At 31.7% G+C, this 20,419-nt stretch overlaps 1 protein-coding gene across 1 annotated transcript in view; it reads right to left on the bottom strand.

Moving 5' to 3' along the window:
* Positions 1-295: 295 nt before the first annotated feature.
* The window catches only part of Pabp2 (poly(A) binding protein nuclear 1), a 50,127-nt gene continuing 30,003 nt past the window's right edge, over positions 296-20,419 (bottom strand). Inside the window, exons 7-8 of the mRNA XM_090398255.1 lie at positions 17,519-17,640; positions 296-406 (exon numbers count right to left, since the gene is read on the bottom strand). Of these exons, the coding sequence (XP_090254381.1) occupies positions 403-406; positions 17,519-17,640 (126 nt within the window). The 3' untranslated portion in view covers positions 296-402. The remainder of the gene's footprint in view (positions 407-17,518; positions 17,641-20,419) is intronic.

Raw genomic sequence — 20,419 nt, 5'->3', positions numbered from 1 at the left:
CCACAGCAAATACCAAAACATTTTAGATAGTCCCCTATAATCAATACTTTTCTAAAGAAATTCACTATGGTAAACCATAAACTGGTGAGAACCCTAGGTTAGTTAATTATTCCTTTGGTTCTCACAAATTTTGCAGTTTACAACTTTTCTACACTGAGAGATGACTATATTATGCTAGTGTAATGAAATGTCAATTGTTTAAATTTGCAATAAGTCATTTTATGTGGTCTGTAATACCTCAGTAAATTTCTATGTATGATAACTTAAAATCTTTAGTATATAATAAAACACCAACTTATGAACTCACATTTTTATTTAATTCTTTTTTTTTTACATTTTTTTTTTTTTTTATGTACAAAATGGTGATGAAATGGGAAACAGCTGCAGAAGTCTTTACCAAGACTACCTGGAAAAGAAGATTCTGAAAAATATCAGTAAAAGGAAAAGGGCATTTTTCCTTAATTTAAAATTCAAAATAAAACTGAAGTAAACTGAATTTATTACTGTTTTAGTCAGAACAGTATTTTCCAAATTCTCCCACTCAGAGAGGATATACCTAATATATTTTTTCTTAATATGAATGTAAATTGTAATACAAAACAAATCATTCATTTTATGCTGTAAATGGCAACTATAAAGAAAAATACCACGGAAACTAAACCAACAAAACTACATAATAAAGTGCAACAATTTGGATAAAATAAGGATATATACCTCAAGAATGATACTTCATGTATCATGGAAGTCATAGTTATGTATACTAACAATGATGCACACAATTAACAAGTTCATTCACTGGAATGATTCAATTTCTATATAAAAATAAATGTAGTTTCAGAAAAGCTAATCAAGAAAAAATGGAAGTTCATGTAATTAAACTAGTCTGCATTACGACCTATTCAATACATTCCAAACGGAAAAATCTTTGATAAGAAAGTAGATATCGAAGCTTTATGATAAGGCCACAGTACAAATTTAATTATGATGCTTATGCTAATATCATACTATTTCTACATTATGTTGCCATGTTCAAATGAAAACTAGTCAAGATCTGTTTTGCATTATTAGTTTTATGATGCACTTGAGTACATGTGATTATCCAAATATATTCGTGCTTCCCAAGGAAAATGGTAGATGTAGTTTGTTAAAAACATAGAAAAGAAAATCACAAAAAAGAAGTGGAAAAATTATATATATAGATGTATGTATATATAAAAAAATTATCAGTGTAACTGTTCCAAACTCTATATCTATACTTGGAAGAACACCAGAAGGGAAAAATGTACATTGTTTATTCTAGTTTAAATTAAAACTGAACAGCCCAGAACTCAATTTACTTCAGCTTTAGATTTGTAAGACCAAGCATTTGTGAAGCTGAGAACTAAGGAAGTAAATCAGAATATGTACAGTTAAAATGGAAACACTGTGATTGATGAATATAAACAAAATAAACATGCCAAAAGTATATTCTTCTGTAAATAGTTAAGTATCATGATGATTTATAACATTTTTTTTTCAGGTTATATTAAATCTATGGCTACCTGCAGGCAAGAAGACAGTTTTCTAGGTATTAGAATGCATGCAAGAAGCAGATTTTGGTTTCTATGAAGCAGGTAAGTAAATGATATTCCTACTTCTGTTCATCCATGAAAAAGGAGAAGAAAAAAAATCATATGCAGCTAACACTTGGGTAAATTACTAGCCAAAATTCTTCTATCCTTTCTCAGGAGACTGAGGGGTAAAAAAAGAGAAAAAAAATTATTTGTAGACTTACAGATAAGAATATTAAGTTAACATTGCCTCTTGCTCAGAAGGCCAAAAAGAGAAATTGAAAAGGCCTTATATATACTGGGGTAAATAAGTCACACCATAGTAAATTTCGGTTACACCTTTTAAAAAAAGATGTTATATCTCTTTATGGATCTGAGATGCCTTGAGAGGCTTAAAAACTCACAAAGGAGAGTTGGATGATACCTGTAGACTGCTCAACTTGATTAGCTTAGCATTAATTCAGTAGGGATAATACCAGGATCTTCTGCTTCTGCAACATGGAAAATATAGAATTACAATGTTAAACAACAAAAAACAAAACAAAAACAAACAAACCACAATCTTATCTTATATAAAGGAGTGACAAAAAATTATTTCCCATTTCTAGTTATAAGTGATTTTGCTAATTTTCTTCATTTTTTTTTCCAATTTAAAGGGAAGTGATCACCTTAAAATTATATATATACTTTTTTTTTTTCCCCAAAGTCATACCTAAATTTTGAGTGGCCCTAAACATAATAAACAATTTTCAGTATTTCGCAACTTTGTATGTAAAATTAAAGTGAAATCCAAAAGATGCATGAAAGACATCATAAAAAAAAAAAAAAAAAAAAAAAAATTAATAATTGAATGTTCCAACTAAAAGAACAATACTCAGTGATATACTCACATCACAAAGGAGTATTCATCAAGCAGGCAAAGAAGTACAAACTTCAAATATGTGCTTTTCCAGAAATGCTTGAAAAATTTACTTAAACCTAGAAATGACTGCACTATTCACAAAAATGTAATATTAGGATCATTTCCAACATCATGAAATATTAGAAATAATCAATGCTTAATCCAAAATTCTCATACTGCATTTCTTTATGTGTATGTATAATTAGTGATCACAAGTCAAATTTATAAATATTGCATCTCATGATAGAAAATTATCCTGCAAAAGCTAAAATATTTCAGTTAACTTTTGGTTACTGCAGGAGAATGGCCAGTTAAAAGTGCACACTCTTTATTTAAGCAATTTTGTTAAAATCTGAAAGATGCATGAAAGACTAACTGAAATTAATTTTATGGCTCATTACAATTAAGTCACATTTATAATAAACAAACCTTATATCAGATATTTCAGGTAACAGATTCCATTTATAAAATAGTCTGATCAACTCCTTCCACCTTTTAAATTATATTAAAGAATCTTAAGGTGAATACTTCCCATAATTTTGATATGCATGTTAATATTACAGCTTTATTAAAGAAAATTTCCCAGACCAATTATACACCTGTCCAAACACAGAAACCAAATGAGCAAAATTATCAAAAACAGTTTTTATAAACAGATCTTTGTTAAAAAATCACAGAGGAATATTCTTTTGTGCATATTTGCCAAGATTATCCTAATCGACAACATACATATGGATTACTATATAAACTAGTGATTTTTTACTGGAATTCAGCATAAAGAGTAGTATATTTGAAAATGTAGAATGATTCCATTATAGAAGAATTACTCTGCCTCTTAAATTTTTATAACCGTCTTAAATTCCCCCCCCCCCCCTCAAAATTCTATTGAGAGTATGAAGGAGTTCAGAACAAAGAGAAATAAAATTTGGAAGACAAAAATGCTTCATGTTATATCATGCATGATTATCAAGACAATATGACCATTAGTATTACCTTCTATCAAGATTTTAATGGCCTTTTGATAATCAGTCTTTCATAAATCATAGGGTAGTGGTGTTCAAAATGTTCTAGGCATTTGATATCAATATATTTTAGCACTTAAAAAAAGGAAATGCAAGAAAGGCATTGCAATGATTTCTTAAGGAAGCATGAAATTCTGATAAGAGGTCAACAAACAGGCATAAAAAATTAGATTCAGAAATACCCCCACCCCCACCTTTAAAGCCACACACATTTCAACATTTTCTAAGTACATGTTAAAGCCCCTACACTAAAGAAATCACTGGATTTCCTTTAAATGAAATTGATTTCTTTTGTAACAAATATTTATGGTTTACTTACTTTCTTACTATGAAGAAAGTACTGCAATGAAGAAGTCATTTCAACCATATATATTGTTTTTATCTATGTTTCATCTTTATAACAAACAGTTATAATTTCTCTGAACACTGTCAAGAAAGCATTATATGAGTTATTCACATCCTATCATGGATAAGATTACTTTCAATATGATAGATTTTTTTTTTTTAAAAAAAAAAAAAAAAATCCTGCCCATGAAAGATTATTTGTAAGGTAAAGTACATTTTGCACTATGGGCAGGCTAGGAATATATTTTCTATATTTTTATCAAATTTCTATATTTTACATAGTTCAGAAACCCTGCTCTAGAGACCAAACATGGAACTTTATCAAAACACTTGGTACTGACATTCATTAAGCAAGTGTATATAAAAGGAGGAGGGGGAGGAGGTGTTAAATTAATTTTGTTTTTGACTGACGGTGCCTTGATTATATCTTCCAAAGTGTATTTCGTTGGTACAATTATTTTTTTGCAACTATGCAGTCCATGTTTTTCACATGTGACAAACCATCTCATGTGGTACTCACCAGTTAGGGCAAGATACTAGAATTTGCCTTGTGCTTTCTGTTTGCATATCGGGTAGGCATGTACTTTGAAAATCAAGGCTATCTGTTTGCAGGATATGTAACTAACTGATAATTAAAATAATACCTAGAAGCACTCCTTCTTGAAAATACAGATGGATTCATTCTTATGCAGTTTGTAAACAAAAGAATGTTTATTCACCCACAATTTCAGAAGAATGAAATGAAATACATCCTCCAAAAAACTACAGATAGTAAAATAAAGATAATTTTTAGTAAATACAGTATGATCTAACAACCTACCCCAAAATAGTAATAAAATTATTCTAAGGACTTCAACAATCCCACATTCTATCCTTTCATATGAAGTAAGAAACAAAGGACTTCCACTCTCTCTTTTTGGAGTTTAAATCTGTTAAAATTATTATTTATTTTTTTGTTTTTTGTTTATGAAATAAGACACGAAGCTTCATGCAAAATCTGCTGATGTGCCCGAGACATTGACACAGAAAACTAATAATGTTTTGAAACCTTGATACTGCTATATATAGATGTAACAAATGGCATTTGTAGATCATGCAATGCCATAATTATAAAAATGAAATTTTGCCAGACATACATACTTCACTATGCACAGAAACTAAGTGATTTCTGTAATGCATAATATTTTAGAATAAATAACTGCCACCACACAACAAGCTGTTAAATAAATTGAAACAGTTGGGATCAGATAACAGACTTCTGAATTGGAGTAACAGGCTGTCAGATAGCTATCAGAAAGTTGTATATGGAGTGCTGCAGTATCCCAAAAGAGGAAGGTCACTAGTGGTGTGCTCCAGGGGTCAGTTTTGGGACCACTGTTGTTCAATTTGTATATTAATGATATTAATGGGATGGGTTTAACTGGTGGCATGCAGCTGTTTGCAGTTGATGCAAAATTGGGGAGAGCAATGCAGATGTTATGATCTTACAGGAGGACTTAAATAGATTGTGTGAATGAGCAGGTAAGTGGAACTGTTCAATGTTGCAAAGTATACACTTGGTGGGGAAACTTTAAAGGAGGTAGAGGAGATGAGAGATCTAAGAGTAGTTGTGGACAATGACCTGAAATTCAGGGGCCACATTGCACAAGTTGATGAAACCATTGGTTAATGGCAATGATGCAAAGGACCCTGGCATGCAGAAATAAAGAGAAATAATGCCACTGTATACAGCCTTGAGTATATGGATTACTGTGTACAGACTTCGCCATCAAATTTTCATGGTGACAAGGATGTGCAAGAAAGGGTCCAGAGAAGATTCACAAAAGTAGTCAGTGGTCTTTGGAATGTGGAGTATGAGGATAGATTGATAGAATGAAAATTGTAAAGCCTTGCGAATAGGAAGAGGGGATATGATTGCGACACATAAGTTAGTCAGGGGTTGTTATCAGGTTGACATGGAAGAGATTTTTCATAAAATGGGAGAGAGAGGGTAGAACAAGAGACCATCCCTGGAAAATGTATAAGGAGGGTGTGAGCAGATTCTTTACTTGGAGAATGGAATGCATTGCGTGTGATAGTGTATACTTTCCACAATAAGTTTCTGACTCCATAAAAGTCAGATGTTAATAATAAATTTCTTAAAGTGTGCATGTCTAATGCAGATGGGGTGTGATATATAGTGAAACAAATTTCTGTGTGGTGTGCAACACATGCAATGCCAACATGAACATGTTAAATGATTTCACTCCCTGATCCCACATACAATTAAATAACATTGAATTATTATATATAAAAGGCAAATCAATGCAAGCCCTAAGCATTCTTAAAAAAATCATCTTCAATAAACGCATACTAAAATGTTTAAATGCTAATTATATCCTGAGCTAAAATTTATAGCACATCCAGATATATACAAGAACACATGTAATATTATTCAACCAAACTCACTATAGTAAATGCTGTTATAACAAACTATTCATAACAAGTCTAATAGTAAGAGTACATTGTATTGTTATGTTTTATAAGTGAGCTAGTGTTCTTTGCACAATCACAATGGACTGGAAATAATGCAGTTTTGTTCCAAAATACCCTGAAGCCTAATCATAACCACTCTGCCCTGCATGTACTCATCTACTGGGTGAGTCCACTAAACAAATATATTTCAATAATGATATCATTTAATCAGACATCTCTTTAAATGCAACACAATTCATTACAATATTTGTTCTTCGATATCAAGTCATTTTTAAGTCCTTTAATTTTTGAGTATTTGCAATTTTTTAGACAAGCCACTAATAAAATTATTATTATTCATCCATATTTATGTTGAAAGAAACAGATTATATAGCAGCATGCAAATTCCAAATGTTCCTATACTAGGTGCATTAATGACAATATCACCAAATTCCTCATGTGTAACCTCAAGGTGTACAGGATATAACAGTAATGATGTAAACTTTTCATGTAGTACCAATTTCCTATGACAGTTTCCCACCAAATTAACATGATCTTACATTTCCATCTTCTCAGACACTTCTTACTGAATCATTCAGATTAGATCTTGGCTTTCTTATGAATCTTTTCTGAAACATCTTGGTAACAAACTCTTTGATCTGTTAACCTTCCTTCTTCTATTCTGTTTAAGTGACCATACCACCTTAGATTAGCTCTGCTTACACCTTTCTAAATGCTAACAATGTCAAGCTGCTTCTTAATATCCTTATTTTTTTTTGATTATTCTCTCACTGGTGCCATCTGTTCACTCCCCAATTTTTTCTCAGAACTTTCATCGAGTGTTTTATTTCTGTCCTAGCTGTTGAACCCATAAGTTAAAATTAGTTTGAACACTCATATATAGCAACTAGTGTTTTGATAATTTCTTCTTATTCCATATAAATTTATTCTGCTGACTTCCTACCATACCAGCTTGCTAATTATGCTGCCTTTCCTAAAATTTGTGCCTAAATAAGTAAAATATTTTATTCGTTCTACAGGTTCCCCATTCAGGATGCATTTGATTTTTTCGATATTTGCCTAATTTTATAGTTTGTCTTTTTATTACTGATTTTTATACCAAATTTATAATAGCAGTTATTTAATTTAGTTAGGGAATTCTGCATAAAGTATAAAGCTGAAATAAATATCTCTAATTTTGATACCAAGCCTAATGCCAACTTTGCTTCTTACCAAACAGCAAACCATCTTCAATTCTAACTGCTGATCTACATTTCAAATACAGACTATAATATTGCTCAATATAATATCCTATCTACGCCATATAATTGTAGCATTTTAACAGCCAGAATTCTTCTTTACACCTGGTCATATGTCTTTTCCGGATTTATGAAACAAAACTTAAATACAGCTTCTTGTTATATTCCGATTTCTCAACAATCTGTCTTAAAGTGAAAATATATCTCTACATTACCTTATCATATCCTGGTTCATCATTTTCTCTTTACATTTAGTTTTTTTTTTTTTTGGATCTGCTTGTCCAGAACCAGAATTGTTACCCCCCCCCCAACCTTCCTAAAGCTTTTACATTACTTTCATCATACAGATCTCTGTGGTTTTATTCCATCCATTTTCTTGTGAAAAAATTTATTATTCTTGTTATATAACTCCCCATTTAATTTCTTGGTGTCACTGAATTACTAAGTTCTTTGCAGATAAATATCCAAATGTACTTCCAAAACTGTGCTCCATGCATCTGTTGAATTCTATATGCTAATCTCAGATTATTTTGTATTATTTCCAATTTGTTGGGCATCTTTTTTCCTTATCATTCATTACTTCATTGTTACAAAAAATTTTGTACTTATAGGCATTAAGGTGTCTACTCTTTTTATTCTGATATTACAGATTTCAATACAATCCTTATATACTTTCTGAAATATTCCATGGGCAAATCTTGGAATAAGTCCATATTCTCCACTAATTTTTAGAAATGACTTATCCAAAAATGTGTGCCAAAAAAAGCACTCGTTAACAACACTAATAACTAACATTAAATTGCAAAGTAGAAAGAACTATTCTGGAAAAACAAAAGTTTGTGTCATATCCTGGAACATACTTAACTCCCTGACAGCAGATTTGAAAGTCTCATTCACAAATAAAGGCCATCAAACCTCAAAAGAAAGATAATGAACATTGGTTATTATCTTGAATATTCATGCAGTAAAGAAATTTATTGAACAGTATATAAAAAATTTTAATAATATACATTGGCTTAAATAATTACATAAATTTACTTAATATTCAATTAAACTTGATTTATTGCTATAATTTGTTGTATGACACTGGAGTATTGTAATGAAGAGTGCATGTAGGAATTAAGAAATTCCGCTAATGCAGAATTTGACAAATCAACTGCTGATAAAGTAATTCTAAAATTTTAGAAACCCCAACAATCGTCCCTCCTTCATTATGATTCAAAATTGTGTGTATTTCTAAGTTTATATATTAGCATTTGAAAAACTAACACATTCATTAAAATATTTTCTCTTTATATAATAAAAAAAAATTATCGACCAGGACTTGGAAAGATGTAATATCCCAAATCTCCCGTTTCCATGGCAACAACTGATTCTACCATGTCCCAAGAGTGGTTCAGTAAGTAGTGCATTTTTCCAGCCACCTGAATGGTGCGACATAACATTTTCATGTAAATTTGGAAAATGCAAGTAAATTTAAGGAATTACACATAAGCCTATAATAAATTATGTCATTTCATTGTGAGGATGGAGAGACAGTTATTACCAAAATATATTGAGTTTAGCATGTTGCATGGGCACTGCAACTTCTTTCCAAGAAATAGAAAATAAGAACGCTTAATTGCAAAGAAATGACTTCAATCCATTTTTTTTTTTTTTTGGTATTAAAACATTTCCAAATCTCATAAGACCCTTACACTTATTTCAGAAAATGGCAAAAATTTCTTTGGCAATAACCTGATGACTAACGCCTGTACCTGACTAAGAGTTGGAACTTAAACTTTTCTAAAAAGAACAATACACGATAAGCACAGTAAAACTTTAATGAAAGTACAGATATTTCATACTGAAAATAACAGTACGTCATTAGTATGTAGAAACAACGAGCAAATCAAAGAACAGGAATATAAGGTACATACAACAATCGGTTTACCAATTAAAAACAGTTGCCATGAGCTAGAAATTAATATTAATAAATATTAAAACTGGTTTTGTTGTTTACACATAAAATGAGAATCTACCAAAAGTGTGGGGGAAGTTTTGTTCCAATTCAGGTCAGGCTGATGTAAAAGGGCTTCAAAATTTTATTTGAAAAGGTGTACATACTTAAGACTGCTTCTGTGGAGAGGATAAACTTCATTTCACAGGATTGCATGTTTAGTGCCAATACTATGTTGTGCCAGACCAGACTAAAAAGTCTGGTCTGGCACAGCATAGTATTGGTTTCACGTATTCAATGCAGTACTGATGTTCATTAATTCCACACCCCAACAACAACAGAATGGATGGCCTGTTCAAAACATGTCAAATTACATCTGGCAAACACCAGCTAAAGATAGTTGTATGTATCTTGTATTCCCATTCTTTGATTTTCTTGTTTCTACACACTGATGATGTAGTCATTTTCAGTACAAAACATCTGCACTTTCAGTAAAGTTTATTACTGTGGCTATCATGTAATTTTGTTGTTTACAGTTATGCTATACGCACCTCAAAGATTAACCTTTCTAAATGTACTGAATGAGAAGAAAATGCAGTATAAATATTTCCATGAGTGTCAAAGAAATTCTTGCCAACACATATTAATACTAATTTCTGACACTGATAATACATATAACTGCAATTAATATTTGCATTTCTATATTTCTTTATTTCAATAACATTTTTCTGTGGCAAACTTTTGTTCAATAAATTTGGAATCCAGTCCTCTTGAAGGTTTACTTCAAGGGAACTGTATTTTCCATCATGATTTCCACGTTGTGATGACATTCACACCCTACCTATCAGAATGGAACATGACGATCAATTATAACTAGCCACTATATTATATAGCATCATAACAATTAATATTCCCTAAAATAATTGAAATTAATGAACTGGCACATGTGCAATTCTTGATGACATTCCACTCCTAAGAAGAATAGAGCAAAACTGTTATATTGCACCTTTGCATTCAGCATGCTAATTGTATTAGTCTATGAAAATAAGAGTACAGAAACAAAATAGCCAGAAATTTTCTTAATATTTCTTTTCTAACAGCTCATTTAATGGGAGATGAAACACTGTCCCCCCACCATAAAAAAAAAAAAAAAACCTTCATGCTTGAGAAGACCCCACTTTTGTCAAACCCAGGTTCTGTGTAAAAATTATGACTCGAATCTAAAAAAATCATTTTTTTTAAAAACCCAAATAATAGAAAACATGAGGTTTCTAAGTGCAGAATGGGAGGTATTGTGGAATTACAGCAGTGTTATAGGAAAATCTAACATTATTACTACATTCATCCGATTATTATGATGTATTTGGCATGCAGAGAAGAAATAGCTCTGATCTATTTTCTTTTTTTTTTTTTCTTTTTTTTTTAAAGAGTTAACAACAGGAGTTTCCAGTAAGCACAGGCTAAATCTACTAACATCACCAGAAATTACAACTCAGAAAACAGCCCCCCCCCCCCACACACACACAGTTAAAAGTGTGCAGCATGTTATATACCCAAGAGTGGTTAAAAAAGAGGAAATGCCTCTATCAATACAAGACACAAACTAGAAAATGTTATAATCATAATCAATTAACATACTTGCCACAAGAAACTATTTTATAAAGTCTCCTAGCATTGACCTCGAGTACTACGGTTTCAATGCTATTGCACTATAGCTAAGTAGCATAAATTATTTCTTTAGCCCTTTCAAGTACACAGTGTAGTAAGAGTTGATCTTAATGACATTCTCTATCCATTTAAGGATGAATCAAAATAGGGTAATGTCATATCTCTCACACACAGATCAAGGTTAGCGTATTAGAAAATTACATTTTGCACATTTTTTTCCTTAAATTTAAAACACTTAACAAAGTCAAATTAAGACTCCTGAATAAAACACTAACTTTGACATTTGATTGCATTCTTAATCTTATTCTTATAGTGAGACTGAGACAAATTATTTTTTGATTTCTGTCATTCTTATAACACTGAGCCTAAATTGATTCATGGCTGAATTAATTTCAACTGCAGTTATGTTAGTTGAATGCATTTCAACTAACATAACTGCAGTGTTAGAACATTTATGGATTTAAATTAATAAAAGAATATTAATTGAAATATCAGATAGTTTAAATATAATAAACCAACTTAAAGAACAATACCAATGATACTAAAATTTGGAATAATGTCTTGTGGATACAACACCCAATTACTTTTCCCCTATAAGAAGCATAATGCCAAAGTTATACTATATAAATTTAATGCTACAAAAATCATGAATTAATTTTTTAGACATTATTTCATAGTCAAAGCTAACATTATCAGAATGCCTTATTAAATATATTGCACGTAGTTTCCTCCCTTAAACTATTTGATGGTATTTGAGAAAATCTAGCTCATCTTGCTAGTAATTCTGTCACATTCTACAATAATGGCTGTAGAAATTAACAAGTGGTTGTTCTGTCCTGGTTATATTATTGATTTTACAAAATGCATACCTCCCATCAAAGTGAAACGCACCATCACTTCTGTCTTCTAATGAAAAACAATTCTTAGTTCAATTTTAAGGAAAGAGCGATCTTTCTATACTCAAACATTCAGAAGCATATTACACTCTGTATGAATATGAATGAACTGATGCTTACTTTTTTGTTATGTAATGAGACAGAATGCTATTCTTTCACTTCCGTTTATTTACAAATTTTATGAAACTTTCAATATTTTCTATACTTGTCATTTTTATCTGAAAGAAGAAAGCAACAGTAAGTTATAAATTTACCCACCCACACAAAAGTCAGCATCATACTTTTTCAAGCAATGTTTTGTTTCATATACTGATTAACATTCTGTCAGATGTCTGCATCTGTCTCAGTTGTTCTGTGTATCTGGAAATATGATCTGCATGAATAATATGAGGTTCAGATTATTTACTGTTGCTGAAAAACCTCTGGGTACTGTGCATAACATTTAATTGGAGAGCAATCAGTGCAGGCTGAGGTTACTTTAAATAGGCTATCAAAGCAAAGTATATTGAAATCATTGTAAGATTACATTAAAAAGTGGGCACTGTGCAAAAAGAGAGTAGCAAATAAGAAGACATTAGCTAGCAAAGTTAACAGACAGTGAGTGCTTCTGGAAAACCACAAAATATCTGGAAATTGAAATGTTAGTACTGTATGCAATCAAGATGAATGCCAATTCATTATTGCAATGTCAACAGAAGTGTGTCTGATAAGAGCACTTGAAATTGCAAGAGTTAGCTATCTGTAAGAATAACTGAATCTGTTGTTGTTGTGAACTCTTTTTTGTTAAGGATGGTCTCTAAGTCAATGAAAAAATAAATTTCCCAGTGAATGTCTAACTTATAAAACAAGATGGCATGCATATAGCAATGTCAAACAGAAACAAGGATAAAACAGCATTCCTATTTAGTGGGTCAAAGTGAGATTGCAGATCTGACACATCTACTTTGAAAAATCATCAAATTACCATAAGTTATACTTGACACTAGTAGTTATATACAATTTTATTGGAGACCTGAAGTGGATTGAAAAGCTACATGTTTGGTTTCTAGAGCAGAATTTCCAGACTATCTAAGTAAAAAATAAATAAAAGTAACCCATAGCACACTCGATAATTATGTACTATAACCTTACAGCCTTTCATGAGTATAAAAAAAAAAAAAAAAAAAAAAAAAAAAAAAAAAAAAAAAAAAAAACAGGATATAAATACTCACCATTTTAAAACCACATAAATGAAACAAAAGTTCTGAGAATTTATGGCTTGGCTTGCACTACTTAAAAGAAAGAAACGACACAGATGTCTAGGAGTCTGTATACAGAATCAGTTGAAAAAATGTGTATGAATTTATTCGACGATGTACTCTCAAAAGATGTCGTTACTCATATGAATAATAGCATCAACACGTGACCGGTTGGACAGTCAAACAAAATGGCCAAGTGCAATTGTTGTTTGAGGAACGCAAGACTATTTTAAAGTGCTATTTCAAATTTGAGAATGTTGTTAAAGTTCAACGACAATGGAGGCGTGAGTTTGCAACACAACTGACAATTGCACGTATTTGTGATAAGTACGAGACCCATGGTACCGCGTGTGATGTGTACAAGGGAAGATCCAGGAGGCTTCGCACACAGCAACATGTTCTGCTTCCTTGGCTATGGTGTTGAATGTCTGACTGTCCTACCGGTCACATGCAGATGCTAATATTCACATGAGTAATGACATATTTTGAGAGAACATCATACTACACATTGCTACTGTAATTCGATCCAACTTTGACACCTGTTAAAGTGTGCATACATTTTTTTTATGGACTCTGTATTTGCCTTTTATTAGCATGGATATTTTGCTGGCCCAACAGTTGTTTCAAACGGTTGGTTTTCACTGGAGACCAGGCAGAAACCGAACAGGGCAACAATCCTCTGTTCAATACTATAGTTCTAATTTTGCCCAGAACTCTCGTATCTACTCATCTTTGACAACTATCCTCTTCTACACTTTCAGACTCAACGGTTAAGATGAGTGTAGTGTTTTGGATTTTTTCTCTTATTTCACTGGCTCTTTCACCATACCTGGTTTGCTTTGTCAATTTTCAATATTTAATTTTCCATCTTCACTAAAAAAAAAAAAGTAAAAAAAAATGCCCAAGCTGAAATATTTTACTTCTTAAAAAATAAAATAAATAACATGGTGCTATTTTTAATCTACTTTATCCATTTTTTGCCTTTTATTTATTCATATTCTTTTTCAATTTTTTTTCTAACAGCATCAAGAGTATGCTTAAATATGACTTGACTAAATGGACCTTTCCTATCATCCTTGCTCAATAAATTAACACCATACTGAGGCAAATGCATGTCATAGCATCCTAGACCAGCTGCTTTCTGAATGAAAGCACAGAAGTTGTGCAAACTAGTGCTGACCTCACTTAAATACAACTACTTTGATGTTTACTATAATAAAACTCAATGAAATTTATTTCAATATAAAAATTTATTAATGGTGTTTGTCCAAAAAAGGAAACAGAAACTTCACTAGTACTAGGATTAAATGTTTTGATCTAGAAATTTCACAGCTATATCTTCATTCCTTCCTCTAGTTCAAGATGGGAAATTCACTTCTGCTTTTTCAAGCCATAGTCTCTATCTAGTCTGCCAATCTACAGGTGCTAGAAAGTAGCCTAGGCTTATTATTTGGTCCAAAACTGACAGGTTTTTTTTCATATATCAGCATAGATAATGGCAACAAAGGAATAAGATATACAGAAGAAAAACTGTGAGGGACTCTACCTATTTGAATGCATCCCATTTCTCTAGATAGAATACCTGATACCAAGATGAAATGGATAACTAATGAATCATTAGGTAAACAGAGATCTTGTTTCAGAGATGAATTGGCATCTCTGATTTCCACCCAATTTTGTTAAACCTACAATAACATGGGCAACACCTGCCTAATATCTATTTATAGTTCAACTGCTAACACTGCTACTATGACGTATCCCCAAAGATTAACCTGTAGCTTTCCAAAAATAAGATTATATTCATTCTCTCCTAATCCATGCTTATACATGGCACCAATTTACTATGGGTTTACCATTGAAAATGCAGTTGATGTTTTCAAAGTTTGTCTATTTTCATCATTCCAGAAATTTCTTTATATTCTATTTATGAAGTACACTTTCATCACATTTATGCTGTTCTGAATGACTTGCAGAAATAAGGGGAGGAAATAATGCTATATGTAACCACAGATACTGAGACATAAATTATAAATTCTTTAATGCCATTTCATTACCCAAAGTGAGGTTCTTTTACTTTTGAAAATTGTGAAACAGCCATCCTTAGTCACCAAAAGCTGAGTACATGCTATCAATGATTCCAGAGGAATTGGGGTGTAGTTGTTACTATCTCACAATCCAAAACCCTGAAGCACAAGGTTAAAAATGTCTGAGAGGAAAACCTTAACTTGCCTACATTAACTCAAGAGATGGCTGAAAAGGGCTTAGAAAAAGTTCTAGGCATCAACTAAAACTGAATCAACAATGGTTCTTGTTGTGTTCGAGCATATAATGTAAGAAATGCATCATAAGACTACAGCAGCATCTGTGGTATCCTTGTGGTGAAGAATTCACCACAAGGATAATACAACTGTTTCTACACACACAACATTGGGATTGTTTTAGATGTGGTTCTACATATGAAACAGTCACTCACATTAATAAGTGTTTCTCTCAGATTGAAAATAAACTGCTATCAAATCCCTGAAATATATACAAGAAAAATTATTCTGCATTTTTGCATAACAAAAAAACAGTTTCTGAATGATAGATGAACGTTCTAACAAAACTGCTAAACTTTACTTATAACCGACTTCTGGCTCATTCTTCCATATCACTCAATAATTTTGTCACTAATTCATGTAATAACAAATTAAAATCATTTCCATAAAATTAGAATTAACCCAGCTAATTTAGCCTTTCCTCTTCAGTCAAGCTTGGATAGGGGTAATAAGTTAAAATTTTCCTAAAACTTTTATTCCTGACTAGCTTTAAGTCTCATCCTCACAAAACAAAAATCATTCTATAAACACATGCACATTCGACATATATATTAAAATATGACAAAACACTAGGTGTTGAAAGCAAGTTCGCAAGTGATGATTATCAAGTGAGAAATCAGCAATTAAAATAGCAAAGGTTGTCATTCTACATCTGCTAATATATGTGTGTGTGTATAAATTCCACTCATTATGTACAGTAAACCTAGATGTAAACTCATAGCACATTAATATTTGTATTGTGAGTAGGCAAAAAGATCAGATAATCTAGAAACTTTGCATAGTGCTTTTTTAAGCCACTTCAGGATTCCAGTAAGTGAGGTGGTGGCCTCACACATAGGAATGACATTCATCTAACTAAGACACCCCAAAACATCTATACCCACAGCTAAGTGAATGGAGAGTAGGTATGCCATCCACCTGGTCAACCAGACCAATGATGGCTTTAACAAAATGAATCTCACTTCACTCATAAGAAAATGAATATCACACAGAGATGACAAATGTGAATACTTAGAAAGACAAACACAACTGAATATTTGTGATGAATTGTATGTGAAAATGAATTACAAAAATTTATATACGTGCCCCATATCCTATCCTTTAAGATTGTATTTCACCAGAACTAATGCATTCTCAGAAACATTCATCTGTTGATCTTACCTCTTCCCAGATTCTTAGAAAATTTCAGTACGGATCATTTCAATTTCCAACAGCTGAGACAGAAACCAATCTCTCTTTCACATAAAACTCCCATTGAAAAATGAACATGACATTTCATTGTAACAAAATATTGTACAATGAAATATTACTCACATTATTTTTTTTTTTTACCTCTGGGAAATGTTCAATTTTGCAGGGTGCAAATTATTCTATTAATACTCAGTGCACTCCTATAAAACTTACCCAAACATATATGGAAGACTGTCTGTCCCCATGGATACATTAAACACTGCAAATAATTGATATTCCAGCCTGAGTTATTACTATATAAATTCCTGAAGGTATCAACAGCAAGGTGAGTTTTCATTCTAAGTTTAATCATTTCTTGGTACAGTCAGCTCTCATTATAGCTAACTCACAAGTGCTGAAGAAATAGTTTATTATCGTGGAAAATCTTCTGTAGTGAAAGTCGACTGTAATAAGCAGAGATTATGTTTTATACAATTTTAACAACAAAATGATTTTAAATAGTTATTCAAGAATTTTCACAATGGATACATTAACACATGAAAAAATTGTTTTGAATTCATAATATATCTGATTATAGTCATACAACTCAAAAAAACTGAAATTCTTTCAACAATATGAGCCTCTGAAAGCTGAATTCAAATTTATTATATAAAAAAATGTAATGAGATGTAGTTTCCTCCTAGTCTTCTTTGTATATTTTCTTCTAAATGCAAAACAAAATATATACCAGAACTTACCTGAAGGCCCTTCTGACAGGCCTATATCCATAATAAGCTGTTCTATACACACGCCTAACTCTACCCCGTGGAGGTCTATTTGTTGTGCTTATACCAGGTCTATTGGTTCTTTTTGGCATGACCTATAATAAGGTACAAACTAGTTTTTTTTCACATTTAATAAAAACAAAACACATAAAAAATTAATAGCGTTTTCATGAATATGATTTAAAACATGATTTTCTTACATACACAAATCCCCTAAACCATGTTGTTACGATGTGAGGTTTTGCACACAATACAAAGTATTAAACTATAAATTACTTGCAATTCTGGCTAATAAAAATTTCAACATTAGAAATTTGAACCATAATCAATGCTTATTATATTCTCAAAACACTTAGATAAACATGGTAATATTCCAGAACCCCCTAACATGTTAATTTTTCAAATGGTTCCAATGACAAGACAGACTGAATGCAAAGCCTGTTCCATTGGAGTTATCTCTGCCAAATATACAGTGAACAATTAACCAATGTTTTTGAGTTCCTAATGAGCTATGCTCCAAGCTTCTAATGCTTAAGACACTCATGCCAGACACCAAAAAATTATATTATTATCTTTGCCCATAGGGTAGGATGTGACAAATTATTGTGTGCTTGTTGGGTATATTTATTCATATTTCTTTTTGGTTTTCAAAAAAATAATATTCCTAGTGAATCACACAATACAATACTAACCCCCACACCAACCATACTGAACAACACCTATTTTAAAATAATCAATAAATGAAATTTTTTATAAGAATTACTAATCTTTGACATTCTTTTTATTTTTTTGGAAATTACTTGGGGTAAAAAGTTCATGAAATTCCTGCCATGTACCCTCAAGGGGTGTACACGATATGATAGTACTACATGAAAAATTTGCATCATTAATATCATTATAGCTTCCTATCTACAATTTTCCTCCAAATCAGTCTGTTATTTGTCAAGACTCCAACATTATCAGATCTTATATTTCTATCATCTAAGGCACTTTGTACAGTATCAATTCACCTATATCTTGGTCTTCCTCTGGATCGTTTTCCTGCCAACCTGGCAGAGAACACTTGTTTTGCTAATCTTTCCTCGCCCATTCTTTTAAGTGACCATACCACCTGAGATTAGCTCTGCTAATGCATTCCTGGATGCTGACAATACCAAGTTCTTTCCTAATATCCTCGTTTTTAATATGATATTGCCATTGATGCCATCTGTTCACGCCTCTAATCTTTCTCAGGACTCTCATATCTGCGGTCTCTAGTCTTTGGTAAAGTGTTTTACTTCTGACCCAGCTCTCAGATCCATAAGTTAAAACTGGTTTGAACACCGTCTTGTATATAGCTAATTTAGTGTTAGAATTAATTTATTCAATTGACTTCATACCATACCAGCTTTGTTGATTCTGTTGTCTATTTCCATATTTAATTTACCATCTTCACTAAAAATCGTGCCTAAGTAGCTGAAATGTTTTACTTGTTCCACAGGTTCTCCGTTCACAACACATTTGACATTTTCAACGATTCTGCCTATTTTCATTGTCTTTTTACTGCTGGCCTTCATACCATATCTATTACAACAGTTATTCAATTTAGTCAGGGAATCTTGCAGACATATTTAGAAGTATAACATCGTCTGCATAAAGCAAAGAGATGACATTATAACCCACCAAAATACAAAATGATGGGTAAAAAGTTGGAAATAAGAAATCTGATGATATTCATATCAACATTAGCCATGATTTAGTTGACACAGAATAAGATGTCATATTGAAATTGAATCAAAGAAAGAATATGATCATTTTATAAAAGTAACATGACTGTGTGGTGTGTGTTTACACAATGTGCATTTTAACTGTAGGGTACATAAGAACTGAAATCTATTCCTCACTTTAATTTGCATTGACCACTTGTATACTAAATTATAATTGCTGTTTTGTGAATCACTAGGAAATATGCAAATTATCACCAAATGAAGAAGCTACTCATTTTATGTAGCACGATATTTTGAAAAGTAAATAGCTGATTTTTTAATAACGAATCAAGACAGCATTACTTCTGAGATTTTCTATATCATTAAGACAGTTCACAAATACTAGCTTTATATATTACCCAATATGTAAAAATGTGTCCACATGATGTGCTAGCTTTTCACAGCCTGGTGTGCATGTGTTAAGGAAATATGAGTATTACTATTAAAATATTATTATACCCTAAATAAACCAGCCGCCACAACATGCTTTACTTTTGGGTTCTAAAGTGGATATTTTAAAAAAAAATAAAAGGATGCTTACTCTATATTATAATTAATATATACAATTTAATTTCAAAGTAAGCCAAAACAAAGCAAAACCTTAAACAGCAAAATGATCTGGCATGAGGTGCCTTCAGTAAAAAATCCAGCAAAATTCATATCAACATATCAAGAAGAAACCACATCATATTCTCCTTTCAAAGAAAAGAATATAGTTTTGAATAAACTCTGTATGGCTCTAGAAGAATAATTTGTAAATATCATTTTCTGGTGCATGTCTTCATTATCTAATAGTCCAGCACGATCTTTTTGTCAGATCTCTGATCTGATTAGTTCTTATATTCTGTTCTTCTAAAGCAATGTTCCACCATTCCGATATAACCATCTTTGACAGTTATATTGGAATGGACTTTTTCTGCTAATCTCTTATCTCCAATGGTGGAATCTGTTCATTTTCCAATTTTCCTCAGAACTCTCATATATGTAGTCTCCAGTCTATGATCAAATGCTTTATTTCTAACCTGATTCACAGATCTATGAAGTTAAAAATGGTTTGAACACTGCCTTATATATTGCCAGCTTGATTACTTCCCTAACTTTATCTATCTAGGAAATAATTATAAATTAC

The sequence above is a fragment of the Typopeltis vanoorti genome, chromosome 9 (assembly GCF_054136105.1).
Source record: "Typopeltis vanoorti isolate ZY-2024b chromosome 9, IOZ_Tvanoo_1.0, whole genome shotgun sequence".
In the NCBI taxonomy this organism is placed as follows: Eukaryota; Metazoa; Arthropoda; class Arachnida; order Uropygi; family Thelyphonidae; genus Typopeltis; species Typopeltis vanoorti.
This window is presented reverse-complemented; position numbering and strand designations above follow the sequence as displayed.